Below are 21,776 nucleotides of genomic sequence, written 5' to 3'. Positions count from 1 at the left end.
GAGATAGATTATCTCATCAATAGTTTTACATCCTCATTGAGCACAACTTTGGATGCTGTAGCTCCTCTGAAAAAGAGAGCCTTAAATCAGAAGTGCCTGACTCCGTGGTATAACTCACAAACTCGCAGCTTAAAGCAGATAACCCGTACGTTGGAGAGGAAATGGCGTCTCACTAATTTAGATTATCTTCACTTAGCCTGGAAAAAGAGTCTGTTGCTCTATAAAAAAGCCCTCCGTAAAGCTAGGATATCTTACTACTCATCACTAATTGAAGAAAATAAGAACAACCCCGGGTTTCTTTTCAGCACTGTAGCCAGGCTGACAAAGAGTCAGAGCTCTATTGAGCCGAGTATTCCTTTAACTTTAACTAGTAATGACTTCATGACTTTCTTTGCTAATAAAATTTTAACTATTAGAGAAAAAAATTACTCATAACCATCCCAAAGACATATCGTTATCTTTGGCTGCTTTCAGTAATGCTGGTATTTGGTTAGACTCTTTCTCTCCAATTGTCCTGTCTGAGTTATTTTCATTAGTTACTTCCTCCAAACCATCAACATGTCTATTAGACCCCATTCCTACCAGGCTGCTCAAGGAAGCCCTACAATTAATTAATGCCTCGATCTTAAATATGATCAATCTATCTTTATTAGTTGGCTATGTACCACAGGCTTTTAAGGTGGCAGTAATTAAACCATTACTTAAAAAGCCATCACTCGACCCAGCTATCTTAGCTAATTATAGGCCAATCTCCAACCTTCCTTTTCTCTCAAAAATTCTTGAAAGGGTAGTTGTAAAACAGCTAACTGATCATCTGCAGAGGAATGGTCTATTTGAAGAGTTTCAGTCAGGTTTCAGAATTCATCATAGTACAGAAACAGCATTACTGAAGGTTACAAATGATCTTCTTATGGCCTCAGACAGTGGACTCTTCTCTGTGCTTGTCCTGTTAGACCTCAGAGCTGCTTTTGATACTGTTGACCATAAAATTTTATTGCAGAGATCAGAGTATGCCATAGGTATTAAAGGCACTGCGCTGCGGTGGTTTGAATCATATTTATCTAATAATATTACAATTTATTCATGTAAATGGGGAGTCTTCTTCACAGACTAAGGTTAATTATGGAGTTCCACAAGGTTCTGTGCTAGGACCAATTTTATTCACTTTATACATGCTTCCCTTAGGCAGTATTATTAGAAAGCATTGCTTAAATTTTCATTGTTACGCAGATGATACCCAGCTTTACCTATCCATGAAGGCAGAGGACACACACCAATGAGTTAAACTGCAGGAATGTCTTACAGACATAAAGACATGGATGACCTCTAATTTCCTGCTTTTAAATTCAGATAAAACTGAAGTTATTGTACTTGGCCCCACAAATCTTAGAAACATGGTGTCTAACCAGATCCTTACTCTGGATGGCATTACCCTGACCTCTAGTAGTACTGTGAGAAATCTTGGAGTCATTTTTGATCAGGATTTTTGATTTTTTTTGATTTTTTTTTATTTATCCTTCAATGTGCATATTAAGCAAATATGTAGGACTGCTTTTTTGCATTTGTACAATATCTCTAAAATTAGAAAGGTCTTGTCTCAGAATGATGCTGAAAAAGTAATTCATGCATTTATTTCCTCTAGTCTGGACTATTATCAGGTTGTCCTAAAAGTTCACTGAAAAGGCTTCAGTTAATTCAAAATGCTAGAGTACTGACGGGGACTAGAAGGAGAGAGCATATTTCATCCATATTGGCCTCTCTTTATTGGCTTCCTGTTAATTCTAGAATAGAATTTAAAATTCTTCTTCTTACTTATAAGGTTTTGAATAATCAGGTCCCATCTTATCTTAGGGACCTCGTAGTACCATATTACCCCATTAGAGCGCTTCGCTCTCAGACTGCGGGCTTACTTGTAGTTCCTAGGGTTTGTAAGAGTAGAATGGGAGGCAGAGCCTTCAGCTTTCAGGCTCCTCTCCTGTGGAACCAGCTCCCAATTCAGATCAGGGAGACAGATACCCTCTCTACTTTTAAGATTAGGCTTAAAACTTTCCTTTTCGCTAAGGCTTATAGTTAGGGCTGGATCGGGTGACCCTGGACCATCCCTTGGTTATGCTGCTTTAGACGTAGATTGTGGGGGGTTCCCATGATGCACTGTTTCTTTCTCTTTTTGCTCCGTATGCATCACTCTGCATTTAATCATTAGTGATCGATCTCTGCCCCCCTTCACAGCATGTCTTTTTCCTGGTTTTTTCCCTCAGCCCCAACCAGTCTCAGCAGAAGACTGCCCCTCCCTGAGCCTGGTTCTGCTGGAGGTTTCTTCCTGTTAAAAGGGAGTTTTTCCTTCCCACTGTTGCCAAGTGCTTGCTCATAGGGGGTCGTTTTGACCGTTGGGGTTTTTCATAATTATTGTATGGCCTTGCCTTACAATATGGAGCGCCTTGGGGCAACTGTTTGTTGTGATTTGGCGCTATATAAGAAAAAAGTTGATTGACTGATTGATTGATCTTATCTTAGGGACCTCAGAGTACCATATCACCCCAATAGAGCGCTTCGCTCTCAGATTGCAGGCTTACTTGTAGTTCCTAGGGTTTTTAAGAGTAGAATGGGAGGCAGACCCTTCAGCTTTCAGGCTCCTCTCCTGTGGAACCAGCTCCTAATTCGGATCAGGGAGAAAGACATCCTCTCTACTTTTAAGATTAGGCTTAAAACTTTCCTTTTTGCTAAAGCTTATAATTAGGGCTGGATCAGGTGACCCTGAACCATCCCTTAGTTATGCTGCTATAGACTTAGACTGCTGGGGGGTTCCCATGATGCACTGAGTGTTTCTTTCTCTTTTTGCTCTGTATGCAGCACTCTGCATTTAATTATTAGTGATTGATCTCTGCTCTCTTCCACAGCATGTCTTTTTCCTGATTCTCTCCCCTCAGCCCCAACCAGTCCCAGCAGAAGACTACCCCTCCCTGAGCCTGGTTCTACTGGAGGTTTCTTCCTGTTAAAAGGGAGTTTTTCCTTCAAACTGTCACCAAGTGCTTGCTCACAGGGAGTCGTTTTGACCGTCGGGGTTTTTCAGTAATTATTGTATGGCTTTTGCCTTACAATATAAAGCGCCTTGGGGAAACTGTTGTGATTTGGCGCTATATAAATAAAATTGATTTGATTTGATTAGGCTGGACTATTGTAATTCATTATTATCAAGTTGTCCTAAAAGTTCCCTGAAAAGCCTTCAGTTAATTCAAAATGCTGCAGCTAGAGTGCTGATAGGGACTAGAAGAAGAGAGCATATTTCACCCATATTGGCCTCTCTTCATTGGCTCCCTGTTAATTCCAGAATAGAATTTAAAATTCTTCTTCTTACTTATAAGGTTTTGAATAATCAGGTCCCATCTTATCTTAGGGACCTTATAGTACCATATCACCACAATACAGCACTTCGCTCTCAGACTGCAGGCTTACTTGTAGTTCCTAGGGTTTGTAAGAGTAGAATGGGAGGCAGAGCCTTCGGCTTTCAGGCTCCTCTCCTGTGGAACCAGCTCCCAATTCGGATTAGGGAGACAGACACCCTCTCTACTTTTAAGATTAAGCTTAAAACTTTCCTTTTTGAAAAAGCTTATAGTTAGGGCTGGATCAGGTGACCCTGAACCATCCCTTTGTTATGCTGCTATAGACTTAGACTGCTGGGGGGTTTCCCATGATACACCCAGTGTTTCTTTTTATTCACCTCTTTTTGCTCTGTATGCACCACTTTGCTTTTAATCATTGGTGATTGATCTCTGCTCTCTTCCACAGCATGTCTTTTTCCTGATTCTCTCCCCTCAGCCCCAACCAGTCCCAGCAGAAGACTGCCCCTCTCTGAGCCTGGTTCTGCTGGAGGTTTCTTCCTGTTAAAAGGGAGTTTTCCTTCCCACTGTCGTCAAGTGCTTGCTCATAGGGGGTCGTTTTGACCGTTGGGGTTTTTCTGTAATTATTGTATGGCTTTTGCCTTACAATATAAAGCGCCTAGGGGGGACTGTTTGTTGTGATTTGGCGGTACATAAATAAAATTGATTTGATTTGAAATCTTGCTCCACACCAAAAACCTGTGTTGGTGAAGGCAAAAAGTCATTTAAAAAATGTTAAAAGGTTAAAGAGGTCTAGAATATGTGCCCAATATTGTGCCTAAGGGGTGCTATATAAAGGGAGAAAAGCAGGGGGCCTAAGACAGACCCCTGTGGAACCCCACATTTCATGTCGCTAAGGTTAGAGGTAGTGTTACTGTACAAAATACAGTGAGAACAACTGGTCAAGTACGATGTCAACCATGCAAGGGCACTCCCAGTAATCCCAAAGTGATTTTCCAGCCTATCAAGTAGAATATGATGATCCACGGTATCAAATGCAGCACTGAGATCTAACAACACCAGAACCGTAGTGGTGTCTGAATCCACTGCAAGTAGAAGATCATTCACCACTTTAGTGAGAGCAGTCTCTGTGAAATGATATTTTCTAAAAGCAGACTGCAGTTGCTCAAAGAGATTATTCTAAGGAAGATAGACCACGAGCTGTCGTGACAGCACTTATTCCAGGATTTTAGTGCAAAATGATAAGATTTGATATCGGCCGATAGTTTTTCAATACATTAGGGTCAAGATTAGGTTTAAGTAATGGTTTAATCACTGCAGATTTGAAACATTTAGGAACAGATCTAGAAGTTAAAGAAAGATTAATAATTTCCAGCACAGTCGGCCCAAGAATGGGCCACAGGTCCTTAAACAGTTTTGTTGGTATAGGATCAAATAAACAGGTTGTGCTTTTTGTTGATGTTACGAGGTTCATCAGCATGCCCAGAGAGATACTCTCAAATTATGTAAATCTAGGTAATACCTCAGTAATGGTGCCCACATCAATAGCAGGGTGTAGTGGTTGGGTTGAGGCATGCAACATATGTTTAACCTAATCAAATCAAATCAATTCAAATCAATTTTATTTATATAGCGCCAAATCACAACAAACAGTTGCCCCAAGGCGCTTTATATTGTAAGGCAAGGCCCCCCAGCAGTCTAAGTCTATAGCAGCATAACTAAGGGATGGTTCAGGGTCACCTGATCCAGCCCTAACTATAAGCTTTAGCAAAAAGGAAAGTTTTAAGACTAATCTTAAAAGTAGAGAGGGTGTCTGTCTCCCTGATCTGAATTGGGAGCTGGTTCCACAGGAGAGGAGCCTGAAAGCTGAAGGCTCTGCCTCCCATTCTACTCTTACAAACCCTAGGAACTACAAGTAAGCCTGCAGTCTGAGAGCGAAGCGCTCTATTGGGGTGATACGGTACTATGAGGTCCCTAAGATAAGATGGGACCTGATTATTCAAAACCTTATAAGTAAGAAGAAGAATTTTAAATTCTATTCTAGAATTAACAGGAAGCCAATGAAGAGAGGCCAATATGGGTGAGATATGCTCTCTCCTTCTAGTCCCTGTCAGTACTCTAGCTGCAGCATTTTGAATTAACTGAAGGCTTTTCAGGGAACTTTTAGGACAACCTGATAATAATGAATTACAATAGTCCAGCCTAGAGGAAATAAATGCATCAATTAGTTTTTCAGCATCAGTCTGAGACAAGACCTTTCTAATTTTAGAGATACTGCGCAAATGCAAAAAAGCAGTCCTACATATTTGTTTAATATGCGCATTGAATGACATATCCTGATCAAAAATGATTGCAAGATTTCTCACAGTATTACTAGAGGTCAGGGTAATGCCATCCAGAGTAAGGATCTGGTTAGACACCATGTTTCTAAGATTTGTGGGGCCAAGTACAATAACTTCAGTTTTATCTGAGTTTAAAAGCAGGAAATTAGAGGTCATCCATGTCTTTATGTCTGTAAGACAATCCTGCAGTTTAGCTAATTGGTGTGTGTCCTCTGGCTTCATGGATAGATAAAGCTGGGTATCATCTGCGTAACAATGAAAATTTAAGCAATGCCGTCTAATAATACTGCCTAAGGGAACCTAATGACTTCTATTTTCTTCTCAAAGTAATCCAGTGCTGTAGAAGGAGAGCGAACTACAGGTGGTTGTCCATGAATAAGTACTGCCACCGTGTCGAACAAGAACTTTGAGTTATGCTTGTTTTTGTTGATCAAATCAGAGTAATGCATGCTTATAGCCATGCATGCCTATAGTCTAAGATACTATCACGCCATGCAAGGTGGAATACTTCTAATTTTGAACTACACCATTTCCATTTTAGGCCTCTAGCCTTATGCTTGAGGTCACACAGGTAATCACTGAACCAAGTTGACTGTGTTTTGGGGGAGTGCGGTTTTAACACAGGTGGCACAATCATGTCGAGTGTAGTTTTGAGCAATCATGTCGAGTTTAGTTTTGAGCACTGAGTTTAAACTATCCACAAGACTGTCTACTGACTGGGTATTTGCCAAATGTGAAGCTAAGACATCAGGCAGTCTAGCTTCGAGTTCAGTCTTAGTTGAGGAGCTGATGCATCACCATAGTGATACATAAGGTTGTTGTTCCACTAAACACGGCAGCAAAACTGTAAACTTAATAAGTGAGTGATCAGAGACCACTGATGTAAGAGGCATGATGTCAATATTCGTGAGCCAATACCACATGCGAGAACCAAATCCAGGGTATTTCCACTAATGTGTGTCGAGTCCCGAATGCACTGCCGAAAACCTAATGCATCCACAATTTCCAAAAATGATTTTCAGAGGGGATCAGAAGTCTAATTTATATGAACGTTAAAGTCACCAATGATCAGAATGTTGTCTGCACTAGTTGACAAGTTAGAGATGAATGCACCAAATTCATCTAAGAATTCAGAATATGGGCCAGGAGGCCTATATACAGTGAAAAGTAACACGGCTGATTTTTATTCTTCTGACCTTGGCAATGCGTAATATCCTAAGCAGAGTGGAGAATCAGATGCTCAAACGAGTTATATTTGTGACCCCCAAAAGCTAATAAGCTAAACCTAGATTTATAAATAAGAGCAACACCCCCGTCTTGCTTTGCATCATGAGGGACGTGACTAAATGTATATGCCGGTGGGTAGGCCTCATTTCAGGGGAGGAAAGATGTAGGTTTAAGCCAGGTTTCACATAACCCAATCATATCTAAGTGATGATTAATAATTAGATCATTAATCAACAATGATTTTGAGGATAGTGATCTTATGTTAATGAGACCCAGACTAGGGACCTCAGTGGGGTTGACAGTTGAACTGTTTGGGTTTAGGGGTGCTTCCAGAGTAGCATATATAAGATGCCTAGAAGTAGGTTTAGGTTTGAGATATTCCAAGCGTGTTGCAGGTAGCAGACACAAAATTTTTGATATTGCTGGAACAACCACTGGGCCATCCTCAATTTCAACATCATTCAATGTAGTAATGGGTATTAGGTATGCATAGCATATCCCTCTATGATTTTTATGAACACGTCTACGGAAGCTGCGACAGTGTCAACTTGTTGAATTTCCCTCCCTGGCAGATAAACTGCACTATCACCATAGTGGATTTTCTGCACTAATTTCCCCGCTAAGTTAATGGATTCCACACCCAAATTTGCCTGTGTGTGTCAATTGCAGGGATGCTGGAAAGAAGGGTTTGGCCTATAGTCGAACCTCGGATTGAAGAGGACAATGCGGGTTCCATCCTGGCCATGGAACAACTGACCAGCTCTTCACTCTTTCAAGGATCCTGGAGGGGGCCTCGGAGTATGCCCATCCAGTCTACATGCATTTTGTGGACTTGGAGAAGGCATATGATCGGGTACCCCGGGAAATACTGCGGGAGGTGCTGCAGGAGTATGAAGTGAGGGGGGGTCACTTCTCAGGGCCATCCAATCTCTGTACTCACAAAGTGAGAGCTGTGTTCGGGTGCTCAGGAGTTAATCAGACTCGTTTCCAGTGGAAGATGGCCTCCGCCAGGGCTGGGCCTAGTCACCAATCCTGTTTGTGATATTCATGAAAAGGATATTGAGGTGCAGTTGGGGAGTGGCCAAGAAGAGGGCCATTCAATCCACAAATGAAGTAGCAGAGAAAGCCACAAGGTGCCTTTGGTTAAAGAGGTCTGATCTGTGGGCTGCTGCTGGGATGCTAGTCAGGGTCTGATCAACCCTCGTTGGGTCATCTGGGTGAGGATGTATGATGTTGTGAGACCCAAAACACCCAGTGAGCCCATGATACATGACTGATTAAGCATCCCAGTGCATCCAGGAGATATTTCTTGCATAGGTGAACACTAAAATTAGTTTTTACCGAAATATGTTGTTTACATCCATGCAACTGGCAGCAGGGAAGTTAGTGATGCTGAAACTGAGGGATACTAGTCTTTGGGTATTTTTTAATATGCTCATGTAAAGTGCAGGGTTTTTTTTTAAAACCAATGACCAAGCTTTGCAGGACTAAAACAAAACGACAACGTTCACCCCCCCCAAAAAAAAGGTTTGTTGAAAACTTTGTGGTCAAAATTTCAGTCTCATAAATTATACACCGATTTAAAGCATTGACACAAATCAAAGCAATTAAAAGACAAACTACGAGGTCTGTGAGAAAAGTATTGTACCTTTTTATTTTTTTCAAAAACTATATGGATTTGATTCATATGTTTTTACGACAGCCAAGCTTGAACCTTCATGCGCATGCGTGAGTTTTTCCACACCTGTCGGTTGCGTCATTCACCTGTGAGCATGCCTTGTGGGAGGAGTGGTCCAGACCCCTCGTCGGATTTTCATTGTCAGGAAATGGCGGAATGATTTGGGCTTTTTTTCCATCAGAATTTTTTCAGAAACTGTTAGAGACAAGCAGCTGGAAACCATTCGAAAAATTTATCTGGCTTTCGGTGAAAATTTTAAGGGCTTCACAGAGAATAAGGACTGTTACTACAGCTTTAAGGACGCCCATCAATGGCGCATGGGGCGCTGCGCTCCAAGCCGCCATCGAGAGGCAGAAAACACCACATCATTTCTAAACGGATGGCTGTGTGTAGCTGGGACCGTCGTGAGCAATTTCTCTGGTTATCACAAGAGCTGGACATCAGCCATTTTCCAGCAGATTTCACTTTTTACAATACATTTTGTCATGGAAAGCCGCGCGGAGGCTTCGCGCATCAGGACCAATTCGCTGATTGAGCGAGACAAAGGAACACCTCCGTTTAGGAGTGCCAGGGGACAAGTTGGGACATGCCCAGCTCTCCACAATTTCTCTTATACTCACTGGACTGGTAAGGATTGAAAGCCGAGATAGGCATTGTGGGGCATCCTTAAAGCTGTAGTAACAGTCCTTATTGTTGTGTGGGCCGCTGAAGAGGAGGTACTGCTGGCCCACCACCACTAGAGGGCGCCCTGCCTGGAGTGCGGGCTCCAGGCACCGGAGGGCGCTGCCGCCTTACAGGAGCAGCCAGGATGACAGCTGTCACCCATCACCGGAGACAGCTGATCCCAATCACTACGGAGGTATATCAGCAGGACGGCATCTCCACCTCATTTGCCGAGATATCGTTTCTACCAGAGAGGTAACGTATCAAAGCAAATAGAGTGCATCTTCTGGATTGAGCTAGTTTTTTGGATTACTGTTCCAACGAGAGGTGGAGGTACCTTTCCTGCTGTTCGGAGTCCTGGGTGCATACGCGCCCCCATCTAACTGTTCTTTGCTCCTCGCCAGCAGTACCAGGTCCGACACGCGGAGGCAGTGGCCACCTGGGAGTTCGGGACTTGGCGGCTCCAGTATTCCCGGGGTCCTGTGGCGCAGGAAGCCGTGTGGTTCCGGTCTTACCTTGGAGAGGCGTCTCCTATCTTCGAGCCTGCCCACACGACACTTTTGTGAATTGACTGTTGTCCATTGCTGTGATTGGTTGTATTCGTTGTGCACATTCACAACAGTAAAGCGTTGTTATTTTGACTTACTCCATTGTCCGTTCATTTGCGCCCCCTGTTGTGGGTCTGTGTTCCTACACTTTCCCAACAGGATATCTCGGCCAGCGTCATGGATCCCGAGGGGCGTCAACCGGCTGTTGAACGGCCAATGGAAGAACAGGACGCGCAGGCGTCCGCGGGAGGGGTAATCGGTGAGTTGCAGCGGATCCTCACCGCTTTCACGACTCGGTTGGATTTCATGACCGAGCAGAACGTCCTCCTGAACCGCAGGGTGGAGGCTCTCGCTGCGCAGGTGGAAGCGCGCCCTCCGGGCGCCGCTGCGGCTCTCCCTCCCGTAGATCCTGTGCGTAACGTTGACGTTCCACTGGTTGTTCAACGACCTCTCCCTCCTTCCCCGGAAGCATACATAAGCCCTCCAGAGCCGTACGGAGGCTGTGTGGAGACGTGCGCGGATTTTCTGATGGTGTTCGCTCGTCTTCGCACAGCATCCCGTTATGTACGCGACCGATGCTAGTAAAGTAGCTTATGTCATAAACCTGCTTTGCAGTGAGGCACGCGCTTGGGCTACAGCGCTCTGGGAGCAGAATTCACGGCTCCTTCTGACATACGATGGGTTTGTGAGGGGGCTCAGAACCGTGTTCGATCACCCTAATAGATGAGAAACCGCTTTAACTGTGCTACTGTCAATGATACAGGGGCGCCGGAGCGCAGCTGTTTATGCAGTCGACTTCCGCATCGCGGCTGCGAGATCCGGCTGGAATAACGCTGCCCTCCGCGCCGCCTTTGTAAACGGACTGTCTTTGGTTCTCAAGGAGCACCTGGTGGCTAAGGACGAACCGCGGGATTTAGACGGGCTTATCGATCTTGTCATACTGTTGGACAACCGGTTAGAAGAACGTCGGCGGGAACGAGATGAAGGGCGTGGCCGGGCACGCGCCATCCCTCTCCCTTCCGGTTCCGACCGCGCTCCGCCTTCCCCACGCTCCACAGCCCCTGCGCTCCGTGGGGCCACAGCTCCCCCTACTGACGAAGCTATGGACACGAGTAGGGCAACATTTAGGGCACCAGCTGCACAGAGGAGACGGGCCCATGGAGCTTGTTTTGTTTGTGGTGCACTAGAGCACCATGTGAGAGACTGCCCCGAGCGGTTACAACACCAACGCCCGCCCCTAGAGACTGGGCTGGGGTGGGCCGAGACATTCACGTGGGACACACCCACACTGCTACACGACTCCCAGTCACGATCCTGTATGAGGATTTAACCCTGAAGGCCCCAGCACTGGCGGACACGGGCTCTGAGGGGAATCTGTTGGACTGCAGATGGGCCAGGGAGATAGGGCTCCCTCTGGTGGCGCTTACCTCGCCTGTGCAGGTTCGAGCACTAGATGGCTCCCTGCTCCCTCCGATCACACATAAGACACCACCTGTAACGCTGGTGGTGTCAGGAAACCACCGGGAGGTGATCGAGTTTTTTGTGACTCAGGCCACTTCCCGTGTGGTTTTAGGCTTTCCCTGGATGTTGAAGCACAATCCCCGGATTGATTGGCCGTCCGGGGTAGTGGTTCAGTGGAGCGAGACCTGCCATCGGGTGTGTCTAGGTTCCTCGGTTCCTCCCGGCTCCCAAGCTAAGGAGGAGGTCAGAGTCCCGCCCAATCTGGGGACGGTGCCGGTGGAGTACCACGACCTTGTCGACGTGTTCAGCAAGGATCTGGCGCTCACACTCCCCCCCCACCGTCCGTACGATTGTGCCATCGATTTGGTTCCAGGCAGTGGGTTCCCGTCCAGTAGACTGTACAACCTCTCACGGCCTGAGCGCGAATCAATGGAGACCTACATCCGGGACTCGTTAGCTGCCGGGTTGATCCGAAATTCCACCTCCCCGATGGGCGCAGGTTTCTTTTTCGTGGGTAAAAAAGATGGCGGACTTCGTCCATGCATCGATTATAGGGGGCTGAACGAAATCACGGTTCGCAACCGATACCCGTTACCCCTGTTGGATTCGGTGTTCACGCCCCTGCATGGAGCCAAGATTTTTACCAAGCTTGATCTTAGAAACGCGTATCATCTGGTTCGGATCCGGAAGGGAGACGAGTGGAAGACGGCATTCAACACCCCCTTAGGTCACTTTGAGTACCTGGTCATGCCGTTCGGCCTCACAAACGCCCCCGCGACGTTCCAAGCCTTGGTTAACGACGTATTGCGGGACTTCCTGCACCGGTTCGTCTTCGTATATCTAGACGATATACTCATCTTTTCTCCGGATCCTGAGACTCATGTCCGGCATGTACGTCAGGTCCTGCAGCGGTTGTTAGAGAACCGGCTGTTTGTGAAGGGCGAGAAGTGTGAGTTCCACCGCACTTCTTTGTCCTTCCTGGGGTTCATCATCTCCTCCAACTCCGTCGCTCCTGATCCGGCCAAGGTTGCGGCGGTGAGAGACTGGCCCCAACCAACAAGCCGTAGGAAGTTGCAACAGTTCCTAGGCTTTGCTAATTTCTACAGGAGGTTCATTAAGGGCTACAGTCAGGTAGTTAGCCCCCTGACAGCCCTGACCTCACCAAAAGTTCCCTTCACCTGGTCGGATCGGTGCGATGCCGCGTTTAAGGAGTTGAAACGGCGCTTCTCGTCTGCACCCGTTCTGGTGCAGCCCGATCCTAGTCGACAGTTAGTGGTTGAAGTGGACGCCTCGGACTCAGGGATAGGAGCCGTGCTGTCCCAGAGCGGGAAGACCGATAAGGTCCTTCACCCGTGTGCCTATTTTTCCCGCAGGTTGACCCCAGCCGAACGGAACTATGACGTCGGCAATCGAGAGCTCCTTGCGGTGAAAGAGGCTCTTGAGGAGTGGAGACATCTGTTGGAGGGAACGTCCGTGCCATTCACGGTTTTCACTGACCACCGGAACCTGGAGTATATCAGGACGGCCAAGCGACTGAACCCCAGGCAAGCCCGCTGGTCACTGTTCTTCGGCCGTTTTGACTTCCGGATCACCTACCGTCCCGGGACCAAAAACCAAAGATCGGATGCCTTGTCCCGGGTACACGAAGATGAGGTCAAAATGGAGCCGTCGGATCCCCCGGAACCCATCATCCCGGAGTCCGCTATCGTGGCCGCCCTCACCTGGGACGTGGAGAAAACCGCCCGGGAGGCCCTGACACGAGACCCGGACCCCGGAACCGGACCGAAGAACAAACTCTACGTCCCACCAGAAGCCAGGGCTGCAGTTCTGGACTTCTGTCACGGTTCTAAGCTCTCCTGTCACCCTGGGGTGCGAAGAACCGTGGCAGTCGTCCGGCAGCGCTTCTGGTGGGCGTCCCTGGAGGCCGACGTCCGGGGTTACATCCAGGCCTGTACCACCTGTGCCAGGGGCAAGGCGGATCACCGTAAGACACCGGGATTGCTACAGCCGCTGCCCGTGCCTCATCGCCCCTGGTCCCACATCGGCCTGGATTTTGTCACGGGTCTCCCGCCGTCCCAGGGAAACACCGTCGTCCTCACGATAGTGGACCGATTCTCCAAGGCGGCCCACTTCATGGCCCTCCCGAAGCTCCCAACGGCCCAGGAGACAGCGGACCTCCTAGTCCACCACGTCGTCCGTCTGCATGGGATACCATCAGACATCGTCTCCGATCGCGGTCCCCAGTTCTCCTCGCAGGTTTGGAGGAGCTTTTGCCGGGAACTGGGGGCCACGGTCAGTCTCTCGTCCGGGTACCACCCCCAGACCAACGGACAAGCAGAACGGGCAAACCAGGAGATGGAGCAAACCTTGCGCTGTGTGACAGCCGCGCACCCGACGGCCTGGAGTACCCACCTGGCCTGGATCGAGTACGCGCACAACAGTCAAGTGTCGTCCGCCACCGGCCTCTCCCCCTTTGAGGTGTGTTTGGGGTATCAACCCCCGTTGTTTCCGGTGGTTGAGGGGGAGGTCGGTGTGCCCTCGGTCCAGGCCCACCTACGGAAGTGCCGTCGGGTGTGGCGTGCCGCCCGTTCTGCTTTGTTGAAGGCCCGGACGAGGGCGAAGAACCATGCAGACCGGCGACGGGCCCCGGCTCCCACGTATCGTCCAGGGCAGGAGGTCTGGTTGTCCACCAAAGACATTCCCCTTCAAGTGGACTCCCCGAAACTGCAAGAACGATACATCGGCCCCTACGCAGTGAGGCTCCGGCTTCCGGCCTCACTGCGGATTCACCCGGTATTCCATGTGTCAAGGATTAAACCCCATCACACCTCACCCCTCTGCACTCCGGGTCCGGCGCCACCTCCTGCCCGGATCATCGACAGAGAGCCGGCTTGGACCGTGCGCCGGCTCCTCGACGTCCGACGAATGGGCCGGGGTTTTCAGTATCTGGTGGACTGGGAGGGGTACGGCCCCGAAGAACGCTCCTGGGTGAAGAAGGGCTTCATCCTGGACCCGGCCCTCCTGGCCGACTTCTACCGTCGCCACCCTGACAAACCCGGTCATGCGCTAGGAGGCGCCCGTTGAGGGGGGGGTCCTGTTGTGTGGGCCGCTGAAGAGGAGGTACTGCTGGCCCACCACCACTAGAGGGCGCCCTGCCTGGAGTGCGGGCTCCAGGCACCGGAGGGCGCTGCCGCCTTACAGGAGCAGCCAGGATGACAGCTGTCACCCATCACCGGAGACAGCTGATCCCAATCACTACGGAGGTATATCAGCAGGACGGCATCTCCACCTCATTTGCCGAGATATCGTTTCTACCAGAGAGGTAACGTATCAAAGCAAATAGAGTGCATCTTCTGGATTGAGCTAGTTTTTTGGATTACTGTTCCAACGAGAGGTGGAGGTACCTTTCCTGCTGTTCGGAGTCCTGGGTGCATACGCGCCCCCATCTAACTGTTCTTTGCTCCTCGCCAGCAGTACCAGGTCCGACACGCGGAGGCAGTGGCCACCTGGGAGTTCGGGACTTGGCGGCTCCAGTATTCCCGGGGTCCTGTGGCGGAGGAAGCCGTGTGGTTCCGGTCTTACCTTGGAGAGGCGTCTCCTATCTTCGAGCCTGCCCACAGGACACTTTTGTGAATTGACTGTTGTCCATTGCTGTGATTGGTTGTATTCATTGTGCACATTCACAACAGTAAAGCGTTGTTATTTTGACTTACTCCATTGTCCGTTCATTTGCGCCCCCTGTTGCGGGTCCGTGTTCCTACACTTTCCCAACACTTATTCTCTGTGAAGCCTGTAAAATTCACCGAAAGCCAGATAAATTTTTCGAATGGTTTCCAGCTGCTTGTCTCTAACAGTTTCTGAAAAAATTCTGATGGAAAAAAAAGCCCAAATCATTCCGTCATTTCCTCGCAATGAAACAATGACGAGAGGGGTGGAGCAGTGCTCACTCAAAGCCTGCTCACAGGCGAATGACGCAACCGACAGGCGTGGAAAAACTCAAGCATGCGCACAAAGGTTCAAGCTTGGCTGACGTAAAAACATATGAATCAAATCAATATAGTTTTTGAAAAAAATAAAAAGGTACGATACTTTTCTCACAGACCTCGTATGTGCTATAGTGAGTGATTGAGTCACAATATAATACTCAATGCTTCTCAAATGGAGTATCAAATAATTATCCTTTGAATAAACATTAAATACAGAGCAGGAATGGGAAATTTCTCTTAACTCACCGAAGAAAGTGCTAGCAAACATACTGCTGGAGGGCTTTGAAGAAGAGTATGAGGGGGAATCTCTGTTGAAGTCCTCTGAGTTTGGAGACGGTGCATACACCTGCCATAAGAACGGAACTGTTATTAGGAAGACAGTGTATGGCCCACTAGAGCAGTGATTTTCAACCTTTTTTGAGCTGCGGCACCCTTTTTATATTTACAAAATCCTGTGGCACACCACTGTCATGTGTCACGTGTCACGCACCACTAACTCGACTGTCTCTACACGGTGCGTTAGCACGTTAGCAAGATGTGCGGTACAGATATGACGTAACATAGTATACTATAGTCATGGAGCTGTATATAAGAACTAGAGAGCGCAGTCCCATTGCTGCACACTAAACAAAAATGTCCCTTCATGGACAGCGACATGACGTCTCCTAACCGGGCAAAATATTGACCAAGTACCCGGATGTTAATGCATTTTCATTGGAGATTCGCGACTGAACACACTCAGAAAAATGCTCGCAAAATACGTGTTAAAATGCCATTTTGTCCTGGATATCGAGCCAGTAAAATTAAATTACATTAAATTATGTCAGGAAAGTGTTAAACTTACTCTGACACACACACATTCTCAAATATTAGTGTTGAAAGTTACACGGATCTGTGCTGTTAAGCTACGCTGCTCGGCTGAGCTGCTGCTGCTGTGTTCAACGCAGCGCGGCTCCTAAAACCATTACAATACATTTATATATATTATATTTTTACACAATTATCCTTTATTGACCGAGTTTCATTCATGAAGTCAGTGGTGTGTGTGTGCACATCTCTGTGTGTGTGGCAGCACAGCGCGGGTCATTAATCTCATTATTTTAAGGTGCAAAAAAAAAAAAAAAAAAAAAAACCTCCCCAGTCTTGTCCAACAATTTTTAGTCACTAACGACAAGAATTTTAACTAGACATTGGTCTAGCAGTGGAAAATATCAACTAGACATAAGTGAAAATAATGATCCGTGTCATCGGGCGACAGGTACGGCAGGAGACATACAGCTGTTTATCATCCAAATATCACGAACAAAGTGACAACAATAACCAAAACCACTTACTTATGGAAGGAAATATTGTCTCCCTTGTTCCTCCGTTTGTGACTTTGCCAACATGCGCAGCTTTCAGGCATATTCCACCTCTTTCTTGACGAGACTAAGTGAACTTCTATGCACACAAATCACTAACTTGCCCGGAATTAAAATGGCGATCACGCCTCCTTGTCGGCACACGGCTCAGCGCTACTGCGCGCTTTGCTGCCATCTACTGGAATAAAAGAGCATTACACCATCTGCCACACTATTACAGCACATACACCCAATAATGGTGATATTTGATAATTGCCCACGGCACCCCTGACGATCGATCACGGCACCCCGGTTGAGAATCACTGCACTAGAGTAACTGTTCTTTCAGACTGTTGAACACAGGGATGTGGATCTCATACACCACCTGTGATTGGTGTAATGTTTTAAAAAGCTTTCAGTTATCACATTTTTACTCCAGAAGTCATTTTTAACAGCGCTTCAACGTACAGCTACAATTACATATTACCAAATTTGCATCTGATATCACAGTCACTGTCATGCAAGTCAAATTACGACTGTATGTTTGATATAGCCCTGAAAATACAAACACATGCAAACACACATGACCACTTTAATGACTAGCAAGCAATCAAGCTCATGAAGAGAGGAAGGGATTATCAGTGGTATTTGCATTGCAGATCAACTCAACATCTAATGGAAGTATAATGATACCCGCTCTCATGTGCAGACTAAATGCCTGGCAAATTACCGCATTCCCACAGAGGCAGAAGTCAAATAAGTGGTACAAAAACAGCCTGCTTTGATTTCTTTAGATCTGTACCTGCAAGCTGGTGGTAGAGTAAAAGGACACGCACAATGGGTATGCTGTTGTACAGCTGTGTGTGAGCCAAACTAGTCAGGAGGATCAAAGAGACAAGAGCCCAAACACTAGTGATGTGGTTTCTGACTTCATCTACTCCAGATGGAGACAGACAGAGGGAGGGATGACAGCAGAGAGGAGGAGGGAGAGAAGGTCTGAACAAATTCTCCCTCCCACAGTCAGGAGTAGATGACCCATCATCATGTAACACAAATCAGAGCCAGAACTGTTTCCAGCAATTGTCCCAATTTCCATAACAATTTTAGAATCTATCTATCAAGCAAGAAGTGTCTGTGTGTGAGTATGTGGCTCGCATCTCTATTTGTCAGATCAATACCACCTTTCGGATATGGCTTGTGCATAGTATGATGATGTGCATCCTTTATTATGAAAATTTTGGGAATTAATTTTCAAGCTTTATTTTGAAACCTTTATTTTGATTAATATTGCAACATTTGTACTTCCAAGATGGTGTGGCTCGCTGATGTTACCGGCAGAAAAGTTAAACAACATCAGATAGTTAATGTCGCTTGCACCATTTCACAATAAAACATTTAATGCCAGCATCCACGCAAACTTTTTTACTGTGAAACGCATGCTGTCAGTGTTCATTGCGATCAAGTTTAACAATGAGGAGACATTAAAATCCCATTTTTTTGCTGACACAAACAAATTTACCACTATTTGTACATTTCAGTAAGTACATAAGCTGAATAAAATCTTTTATTATCTGGTTGCGACGCTACGCGCACTCTGATTGGCTGACTACTGGGCGGATATTTTCCCATATCGGACCGGTTACCATGACAGTTGGTTCGGAATGCATATTTTCGTTACAAACCAGGAAATTAAAAACACGATTTGAAAAACCAAGTCGGACACGAACACACTCCATTAATATCTAAACAGCATCGGAAAAAAACACAGATTGAAAGCTGACCAGCTAACGACCGGACCACCTCTTAGCAAGGTGTTTATAAAGGTAAAGAAAGTGAACGAACCCAACGCCGTCAGCAGCATATGTGGAAGATACTGTAAGTTTGCATGTTTATATATATATATATATATATATATATATATATATATATATATATATATATAGCCGTATCATTAACATATTATTAACCCTCGCTTACTCAGCCTGTACAGGGATATCAGACCTCTGTGTTTTTCACACATACTTATATCTCGGTCTGATATTTCCCTGTATAAGACTTCTCACTCGGTTAATAATCCTTTAATATTTTCCCACAATTTGTACAATGTTTCAGTAAGTACATAAGCTGAATAAAATTTTATATTTGCTGTGGGTTCAAATTTCAATAAACTGTGTTCAAGAGGTGGGGGGACTGTGTTTCAAAATTTCTAAATGTTCTGTTTAATTTTGTCTGAGTCTCTTCCAATAACCTGTTTAATAGGAATCCTTTTATTTTCATATAATTGATAATAAAACTGATTTAAAAACACAATATGAAATGCTATATTCAAATAATAATATAACATATCAATCAAAACATAGACCTGAATGACATAAAAGTGCTTATTAGCAACTCAATCCTTTATTATGAAGTTTTTTGGGATTTATTTTCACACTCTTTATTTTTAAGAAGTTTTTTTTTGGGGGGGGGGGGGGGGGTGCACTCCCAAGACACACACTAATAATGTCTGTATCCTTGCACTATTCTTCTTCAAGCTTCAACAATTTAATAATGCATACTGTGTTTCCTTTAAATTTAAGAAAGCATGGAATTATACTCAACAAAAATATAAACGCAACACTTTTGGTTTTGCTCCCATTTTGTATGAGATGAACTCAAAGATCTAAAACTTTTTCCACATACACAATATCACCATTTCCCTCAAATATTGTTCACAAAACAGTCTAAATCTGTGATAGTGAGCACTTCTCCTTTGCTGAGATAATCCATCCCACCTCACAGGTGTGCCATACCAAGATGCTGATTAGACACCATGATTAGTGCATAGGTGTGCCTTAGACTGCCCACAATAAAAGGCCACTCTGAAAGGTGCAGTTTTGTTTTATTGGGGGGGGATACCAGTCAGTATCTGTGTGACCACCATTTGCCTCATGCAGTGCAACACATCTCCTTCGCATAGAGTTGATCAGGTTGTCAATTGTGGCCTGTGGAATGTTGGTGCACTCCTCTTCAATGGCTGTGTGAAGTTGCTGGATATTGGCAGGAACTTCCAAGAATTGTGTACAGATCCTTGCAACATGGGGCTGTGCATTATCCTGCTGCAACATGAGGTGATGTTCTTGGATGTATGGCACAACAATGGGCCTCAGGATCTCGTCACGGTGTATCTGTGCATTCAAAATGCCATCAATAAATTGCACCTGTGTTCTTCGTCCATAACAGACGCCTGCCCATACCATAACCCCACCGCCACCATGGGCCACTCGATCCACAACATTGATATCAGAAAACCGCTCACCCACACGACGCCACACACGCTGTCTGCCATCTGCCCTGAACAGTGTGAACCGGGATTCATCCGTGAAGAGAACACCTCTCCAACATGCCAAACGCCAGTGAATGTGAGCATTTGCCCACTCAAGTCAGTTACGACGACGAACTGGAGTCAGGTCGAGACCCCGATGAGGACGACGAGCATGCAGATGAGCTTCCCTGAGATGGTTTCTGACAGTTTGTGCAGAAATTCTTTGGTTAAGCAAACCGATTATTTCAGCAGCTGTCCGAGTGGCTGGTCTCAGACGATCTTGGAGGTGAACATGCTGGATGTGGAGATCCTGGGCTGGTGTGGTTACACGTGGTCTGCGGTTGTGAGGCTGGTTTGATGTACTGCCAAATTCTCTGAGACGCCTTTGGAGACGGCGTATGGTAGAGAAATGAACATTCAATACACGAGCAACAGCTCTGGTTGACATTCCTGCTGTCAGCATGCCAATTGCACGCTCCCTCAAATCTTGCGACATCTGTGGCATTGTGCTGTGTGATAAAACTGCACCTTTCAGAGTGGCCTTTTATTGTGGGCAGTCTAAGGCACACCTGTGCACTAATCATGGTGTCTAATCAGCATCTTGATATGGCACACCTGTGAGGTGGGAAGGATTATCTCAGCAAAGGAGAAGTGCTCACTATCACAGATTTAGACTGGTTTGTGAACAATATTTGAGGGAAATGGTGATATTGTGTATGTGGAAAAAGTTTTAGATCTTTGAGTTCATCTCATACAAAATGGGAGCAAAACCAAAAGTGTTGCATTTATATTTTTGTTGAGTGTAGTTTGCAGTCACCTTTACAAAAAACACTAAGGAACATGACCTTACTCTATTGCCAACTCTTACCAAGATAGATAGTTAATGATTATAACCTTGAACAGTGTGAAATTAATCATTAAATGACAGCAACCAAATGTATTAACTAATATCTTTCTTTGTTCAACATCATTTTAATGTGAAATGCCAACACCAAACTGAATCCTGTTCTTCATTATTTTGCAGTGCAAGTGATAATATTTGCCCCCCCAAATAAAAGTAAAAAAATAAATAAATAAAAAAATAAAAATCCTACAGGCACTGCACTATTACTTAATTCCTGCATCAGTAGATGAAGTCCTCAACAGTGTTGCCACAGTTACATTGAAAAAATAATCTAATTACTGATTACTCCTTGAACACATTACACTTACGTGTTACTTACTAACGCATTACCACCAACACTGGTCCTCAAAGACTGGCTTTTTAATACCTGTATATGACAGATCTGCCAACCTAAAAGGAAGACTTTGAGTGTGTGTATAAAGTATATTTTGAATAGCCAATTTATTTCTTGTTGTGTAATCATGGACCTGAATTAAAGCAAGCCATTTACAGTATCTGAATATAAAGTAACCAAGAGACATCAGGATATGACATATCCCACCCAGTACCCACAAATCAGTAATACAAAGGGGGATGACCCAAGTACATCTTTATGCTAAATACAAATGAAATTGGTCAACTAATTCTTGAGCTATCGCACTAACAAGGGTGGCAATGACAATATCTTGAATATCTCGCTATGATATGACCTTGAAACTGACCCCAATGTCATCATAATAGACTGGTGTTCGGGGATCACCCAAGTACATCTTTATGCTAAATACGAATGAAATGGGTCAAATGGTTCTTGAGATACCGTGCTAACAAGGGCGGCAATGACAACATATTGAATATCTTGCTGTAACCTTGAAATTGATCCCAAGGGCACCATAATCAACTGGTGCCTGGGGATCACCCAAGTTCACACTTATGCTAAATACAAAAGAAATTGGTCAACTGGTTCCTGAGATATCACACTAATAAGGCGTGGTTCACACAGCAGGAT

The 21,776-nt window shown here is 45.6% G+C and overlaps 1 protein-coding gene across 11 annotated transcripts in view; it reads right to left on the bottom strand.

Moving 5' to 3' along the window:
• tcf12 (transcription factor 12) overlaps positions 1–21,776 on the bottom strand; it is a 338,068-nt gene that overhangs the window by 63,773 nt on the left and 252,519 nt on the right. For all 11 annotated transcript variants that reach the window (XM_034189942.1, XM_034189886.1, XM_034189913.1 and 8 more), the window contains one exon: positions 15,490–15,589. In XM_034189942.1, the coding sequence (XP_034045833.1) occupies positions 15,490–15,589 (100 nt within the window). The remainder of the gene's footprint in view (positions 1–15,489; positions 15,590–21,776) is intronic.

The sequence above is a fragment of the Thalassophryne amazonica genome, chromosome 2, assembly GCF_902500255.1.
Source record: "Thalassophryne amazonica chromosome 2, fThaAma1.1, whole genome shotgun sequence".
Classification (NCBI taxonomy): Eukaryota; Metazoa; Chordata; class Actinopteri; order Batrachoidiformes; family Batrachoididae; genus Thalassophryne; species Thalassophryne amazonica.
The sequence above is the reverse complement of the archived record's forward strand: the minus strand, read 5'-3'. Positions and strand labels throughout refer to the sequence as shown.